We start from the raw sequence: 7,265 nt of genomic DNA, 5'->3' as shown, positions 1-7,265 counted from the left end.
TGAGTTTTTTTTATTACGTTTGCATTAGCTCATAAATCCATCACTATAATTATACGTATTTGTTGGAGATACATTTTTATTACATAAAAAAAGAACTAATTTATATCGATATCCAGAAATAATAACAGTTATAGATTTACCTTTTTTGTTCCATTACACGATATACATATCTCGTTTCTACCATATATAATTAATTGCTCTTACGTGTTCATTGGTATTGTTTTAATTAATTAACTAATTTTAATATACGGATACTATGAATTTTTAAGTTTTAGTCATTATTAATTTGCGAAAGGGAAAGGTCTGTAAGTAAAGAGGTCTATAGGGCTGAATAATAATAACTCAGCATGGTAGGGAGGGTACGCTGAGCAGTGATTTGTCATCTATCACTGCCTATTGGTAACATCATCATATTTCTTTCTACTTCTCTTTACTTTTCTTCCATTCATTTCTTGTCTATCCTATCTTTTAAAAAAAGCTACCTTATTTTAACTTTTATGTTTACGAAACCGTGTCTACTTCTGAAAGGAAAGAACTGCCCCAAGACTGAGCACCGCCGGGCAAGGAGGTAGCTACTCCCGGAGGAAGTAGAGCCCGTGTGGTGGTTCGTTACAACAGATTATTTAAAATTATATTTGCGGCTCTTGGATACACATCCTTTATGTCCTCTGCCAGTTTTTTAAGGGTTCTCAATGCCAAATATGGTGCACAGTTAACTCCATATGTATCTGTCAGTAGTTCATAGTCTTCGATGGGGCCGTCAGGTGACTGTCTGAAGAGTATTCTTTGAAATTTGGTTTGGGTCGGATCCAAAAGTATCTGTCGATATATCTTTCTGATGTCTGCGTTAAAAACGTATTTAAAAAATCGCCATTTTAAGATTTATAATACCAGATCTTGCTGTAAAATGGGTCCAGGAAATAATGTGTCATTGAGGCTTGTTTTGTTTGCTGAGGGACAAGAAGCGTTGAAAACCACTCGCAACTTCGTAGTGAGTCGATCTGGTTTTATTACATCATGATGTGGTAGATAATAATTTGGCATGTTCTCAATTTCATTTTTGTGAATTTTTCGCATATGTCCAAGCTCTAAGTATTCGAGTATCGAATTATCGTATTGTTCCTTTATCTCGGTGTTTTCATGAGCTTTTTCTCCATTCTGTAGACTTGAGCCAAGGCGATAATTCTGGAATTTCGTAATTCCTCGCATTTTTTGAATGGGAGAGTCATGACATATCTTCCATCCTTATTCCATATTGTTGTCTCAGTAAAATTTCGTTCGCAAAAACGTGTAAGTACTTTCTCAATTGATGTGGTGCTAAGCAGTGAAATTTGATTTCTTTGTATGGTCCAACGATCCATCCAAATTTGGTTTGTTGTGTTAAAATTGATCCAAATATTTTCATTGGTGTTCCAATTGTGAATATTAATGGTCCTATGTCCATTCCAATAAGTAAGTCAATGGGTTGACTGATGTAGAATTTGAAGGCAACGTTCGCAAAACTGGAGCCCATACCTCCAATTTGAAACTAGGGTCGTATTTGGATCACATTGTGAATAGGCAAGACTTCGTTGAAGTTTCAGACACAAATTGACTAAGTCCCGTTACATGAATCACGTTACTTCGAGTTGGCAGTTTCAAACGGTTCTTCATTTTTTTCGAAATAAATGTTGACTGTGATCCAGAGTCAATGAGTGCTCTGGCATTGTAGAGTTGTCCTTTAGCTTCGATTTGTACTATTGCTGTAAAAAGTAAAGTTCCTCCAGATTGTTGAGTATCAACATGAGTATCCTGAACGGTCAAGGTAGTGACAGTAGTTGGTTCTTCATTTGTTGTGGACTGTATTTTTTGATTTGTAAGAGTGGCAGCACTGTTACTAGGTTGTGCCTCCACTCGAGCTAGGTATGTGTTTGTTGATTGGGTTTCCGTTCCCTTGTGTAACAAAGTGTGGTGTCTCATTGTACAAGTTCGACAACCAAAGCGACTTTTGCAATCCCTTACTACATGATTGGATGACAAACAGTTGTAGCATAGGTGTGAAGTTTTCATCAAGTGAATTCTATCATTCACATTCCTTCTCAAAACCTCATTGCAATCTCTTATGAAGTGATTGGCTTTACATAATGGGCATTGTTGGGGACTAGATGTTCTGCCTGTTTGAGTCTGATTGTAGGGTGTTTCTTTTCCTCCCGATTTGTGACCACCTTTGGAAAAATTCGTTTGAAACGAGTTCAAAAATCTCGTTTTATTGTTACCAGCTGGTTTCGATTGGCTGATTTTAAAATTTGTTGGCTTATGTTCCCGACTGATTCCATTGTTTTGAATTTAGTTGTCAAAAACGCATCAAAGTGTTCCCATTTTGGAAGAAGTTTTCAATCCGTTAGTGAATTCTCGAACTCCATCAGGTAATTTCGTAGAACAAATATAGATTAAAATAGGATCCCATCCTTTAGCATCGACATCAAGGGTCTCCAACGTTTGAATGCAGCTGGATGGAGAAATTCGGGCCTTACTTTCCAGTGATTTATATTCTTCGGGATAAAAGAACTTCTGCGTTCAAATTATGTTAGCCCTTTTTCCATCCTGAACTTCTAGTGCCGAAAGATCTGTCGACGATTTTCGCAAATGTTGCCTGTTTTCCCCATGGGTCCGATATACTCTGGACAAAGATGAGAAATTTTTGAGTGGATCATCCTTTTCTTGAAATAGGGTCAAGGCTTTTACTGTTTTTGCTTCTAAACTCGTGTCCTCATGAACTTTATACGATGGCCACCTAGCCTTGGGTAATTTAAGCCACTGGGGTCCATACCTCCAGAGTTCCTGAGTCTTTAAATCCAGAGGTGCACATCCTCGACTCGCAATGTCGGCTAGGTTGCTTTCGGAATCAACATGTCTCAAATTTTCTTGGCCAACATTCTCAGAAATGTCCGAAATTCTATTTCCCACGAAGGCATTCCAATGGCAAGGATGCTTTTTCAGCCATGCAAGGACGATTTTTGAATCCGTCCAAAAGTGTGTCGAGTATGATGTTATTTGCAGGTTTTTTATAATGGATGCGCCTAATTTGGAGAGTAGTACAGCTCCGCATAATTCTAGACGCGGAATTGACAGTTTCTTGATTGGTGTAACTCGGGTCTTGGCGGTCAATAGAAATGCATGAGTGCTAGAATCTTTGTTTTCGATTCGAATATATAATGTAGCTCCGTATGCGTTTTCCGAAGCATCGCAAAATTCATGTATTTCTACGGAATCATCTGCAGTGAATCTTATCCATCTTGGAACCTTCAGAAATTCGATTTCTTTGCTGTTTTTTACAAAATTATTCCAGTTAATTTGGGTCATTGGCTTCAACGGGTCATCCCAGCCTATTTTATCTTGCCAGATTTGTTGCATTATTAACTTGGCTACAACCAGGACTGGCGCTAGCCAACCGCAAGGGTCAAATAATTTGGCTATTGTTGATAGGACTTCTCGTTTGGTTGCGGTATTGTGCTTTTCCATTGCCGGCGGTGTGAACGAGAAAAATTCGTCAAAAATATTCCATCTAATTCCCAATGTCTTTGTGGATGCATCTTCCGAAATGTCTAACCAATTGAGAGGTAGTAATTTTTCTTGTGGAATATCTTCAATAATCTTGTGGTCGTTTGATGCCCTCTGCATGAGTTGAAATCCAGCCGAGGCTAGAGCGGCAGTTAATTCCTTACGAGCTTCGATGGATTCTTCTTCCGTGTGACCACCAGCTAATACATCATACACGTACAGATTATTTAAAATTATATTTGCGGCTCTTGGATACACATCCTTTATGTCCTCTGCCAGTTTTTGAAGGGTCCTCAATGCCAAATATGGTGCACAGTTAACTCCAAATGTAACTGTCAGTAGTTCATAGTCTTCGATGGGGTCGTCAGTTGACTGTCTGAAGAGTATTCTTTGCCGATACATCTTTCTGATGTCTGCGTTAAAAACGTATTTAAAAAATCGCCATTTTAAGTTTTGTAATAACAGATCTTGCTGTAAAATGGGTCCAGGAAATAATGTGTCATTGAGGCTTGTTTTGTTTGCTGAGGGACAAGAAGCGTTGAAAACCACTCGAAACTTCGTAGTGAGTCGATATGGTTTTATTACAGCATGATGTGGTAGATAATAATTTGGCATGTTCTCAATTTCATTTTTGTGAATTTTTCGCATACGTCCAAGATCCAAGTATTCGAGTATCGAATTATCATATTGTTCCTATATCTCGGGTGTTTTCATGAGCTTTTTCTCCATTCTGTAGATTTGAGCCAAGGCGATGTTTCTGGAATTTCCTAATTCCTCGCATTTTTTGAATGGGAGAGTAGCCACATATCTTCCATCCTTATTCCGTAAAATTTCGTTCGCAAAATTGGTCTTCCTCTGACCGTAAACCTTTGTTAGGGGTCTCTTCCACCTCCCAAAAACGTGTAAGTACTTTCTCAATTGATGTGGTGCTAAGCAGTGAAATTTGATTTCTTTGTATGGTCCAACGATCCACCGAAATTTGGTTTGTTGTGTTAAAATTGATCCAAATATTTTCATTGGTGTTCCAAATTGTGAATATTTATGGTACTATGTCCATTCCAATAAGTAAGTCAATGGGTTGACTGATGTAGAATTTGAAGGCAACGTTCGCAAAACTGGAGCCCATACCTCCAATTTGAAACTAGGGCCGTATTTGGATCGCATTGTGAATAGGCAAGACTTCGATGAAGTTTCAGACACAAATTGACTAAGTCCCGTTACATGAATCAAGTTACTTCGAGTTGGCAGTTTCAACAGGTTCTTCATTTTTTCCGAAATAAATGTTGACTGTGATCCAGAGTCAACGAGTGCTCTGGCATTGTAGAGTTGTCCTTTAGCTTCGATTTGTACTATTGCTGTAAAAAGTAAAGTTCCTCCAGATTGTTGAGTATCAACATGAGTATCCTGAACTGTCACGGTAATGACAATAGTTGGTTCTTCATTTGTTGTGGACTGTATTTGATTTGTGAGAGTGGCAGCACTGTTACTAGGTTGTGCCTCCACTCGAGCTAGGTATGTGTTTGTTGATTGGGTTTCCGTTCCCTTGTGTAACAAAGTGTGGTGTCTCATTGTACAAGTTCGACAACCAAAGCGACTTTTGCAATCCCTTACTACATGATTGGATGACAAACAGTTGTAGCATAGGTGTGAAGTTTTCATCAAGTGAATTCTATCATTCACATTCCTTCTCGAAACCTCATTGCAATCTCTTATGAAGTGATTGGCTTTACATAATGGGCATTTACATAATGGCATAATGTTCTGCTTGTTTGAGTCTGATTGTAGGGTGTTTCTTTTCCTCCCGATTGGTGACCATCTTTGGAAAAATTCGTTTGAAACGAGTTAAAAAATCTCGTTTTATTGTTACCAGCTGGTTTTGATTGGCTGATTTTAGAAATTGTTGGCTTTATATTGACTGATTCCATTGTTTTGAATGATTCCATTGTTTTGAATTTATTTGACAAAAACGCATCAAATTGTTCCCATTTTGGAAGAAGTTGGCAATCCGCTAGTGAATTCTCGAACTCCACCAGGAAATTTCTGGGTCATTTCGTGGAACAAATATAGATTAAAATAGGATCCCATCCTTTAGCATCGACATCAAGGGTCTCCAACGTTTGAATGCAGCTGTTCACAGTGCGTTGCAGCTTCTGTATAGTCTGACTTGAATCAGTTGAGACATTTGGTAAGTTAAAAAAAGTCTTGATTAATTCATTGACATGCATCCTTTTATTCTCATAGCGATCAATGAGATTTTTCCATGCTAAGTCAAATCCATCGTTGGTGAGTGGAACGTAACTAATGATCTCTCTTGCCTCTTCAGAAGTTTTCTGTGTCAGATGGAATAATTTTTCAACCTTGCTTAATTTTGAATTCCTGATGTAAATGACGGAAAATAAATCCCTAAAAGAGGGCCATTCACTGTAACCTCCTTTGAATATGTCTGTGTCGCATAGTGGCAGAGGGATACTGGCGTAAAATCCATCTCCTTTTCTTGGTGTGACCTCTCTGACTCCCTTTTTGTTTTTTCCAACGTTTGGTTATCCAGTGCTGTTTGTATCTGCAAATTTATTGCGCTCAGTACCATTGCCTCCATATAATGTTTCCTTAACTTGTTCTTGTCGATGGGTTTCTCCTCCTTCTCCGGAGTATGGTCTCGACAATCCACGTAAGCCCTCTTAACCTGGTCCCATGTGGAATTTAATTCCATCCGAGTAGTTTCCAGGGTGTGTATGGTATCATCCGGGTTCGTAATTGGAAATATAGAAATATAATCCTGAAGGCCATTGGCGATTTTATCGCACAAAGTTTTGTCCATTTTAAAGTTTGGGCTTGGGTTTGAGAAAGTAGCCCAACGCCAAAAATGAGAAAGTTGCCCAACGAAAAGGGCTAAATTCGTAAAGAAGTTAAAATCTTAGTTAAATTTTGACTTGCAAAATTTCGAAAATTGCTTCCTTAGAATCTTTGGTGAGAGTAACCTCTGAATTCGGCTGTGTCAATAACGTAAAGGACAAACTTTTGTATAAAACAAAAGAAAAAAATCCAAAAATTTCCGAATGGTGCCGTTAGAAGCTGATCAATTTCGAGGTAATAATTGGAATCAAGCGAAGAAATATACTTTCCGATAAAAAAAATAGGAGTCTTGATCCTTAGTCCAGATGAGGAGGTTGTATGCCACACTTTTTTAAAAAAGACAAACAAAAGATTTACCAGCAAAATATTTCAGCGAAAAAACGCTAGAAACTATTTTGGGTCACAGAAATTATTTTTTTTTTAGATCTTCAAGGCTACAGAGGCCTTGACAGATGCAAACAAAATATTTAAAAATGCTGCAAAGGAAGAATTATTGTGAGTTACATGAGTAGGACATCAGTTCGATGATCTGGTTATTAAAATGTTAAACAAAAATAAAAAAATTATGTGTCTGTCCACCAGGCTCGTTTTCCCAAAATATCGTATTCAAAAATAATTTCAAAATTGTTGTCTTCTGGTTCAGCTCATGTGTGCGTCTGTCCACCAGACCTGTTTTTCCTGTTGGGGTTATAGAAGTTGGTTTATTTAAAATTTTGAGGTTATGGAATGGTTGTGTATGTCTGTCCACCAGACGCTGCTTATGTACTTCGTGGCGTGGAAGTGACCAGGTATTTCCAAAAAGTTTTTTTTTATAATGGGTCAATATGGCGACGAACCGGGTTTAAGTATATATGTTACACATACATATATAC

At 37.9% G+C, this 7,265-nt stretch overlaps 1 protein-coding gene across 1 annotated transcript; it reads right to left on the bottom strand.

Annotated features, from left to right (window-relative positions):
• Positions 1–2,556: 2,556 nt before the first annotated feature.
• Positions 2,557–3,942, bottom strand: LOC133324788 (uncharacterized). The gene has a single exon (XM_061533627.1). It carries the CDS (start codon positions 3,940–3,942, stop codon positions 2,557–2,559), a length of 1,386 nt encoding a protein of 461 aa, XP_061389611.1.
• Between the last annotated feature and the right edge of the window lie 3,323 nt (positions 3,943–7,265).

Source organism: Musca vetustissima, unplaced genomic scaffold (genome assembly GCF_032173495.1).
Source record: "Musca vetustissima isolate MV318-11 ecotype Yass unplaced genomic scaffold, APGP_CSIRO_Mvet_v1 utg2967, whole genome shotgun sequence".
NCBI classification, from domain to species: domain Eukaryota; kingdom Metazoa; phylum Arthropoda; class Insecta; order Diptera; family Muscidae; genus Musca; species Musca vetustissima.
Note: the sequence above shows the minus strand (reverse complement) of the source record. Positions and strands in the feature narration are given on the sequence as shown.

Bases quoted from the DNA above. Each gene is read 5' to 3' on its own strand.
- LOC133324788 (XM_061533627.1), bottom strand. From the start codon at position 3,942: ATGTATCGGCAAAGAATACTCTTCAGACAGTCAACTGACGACCCCATC.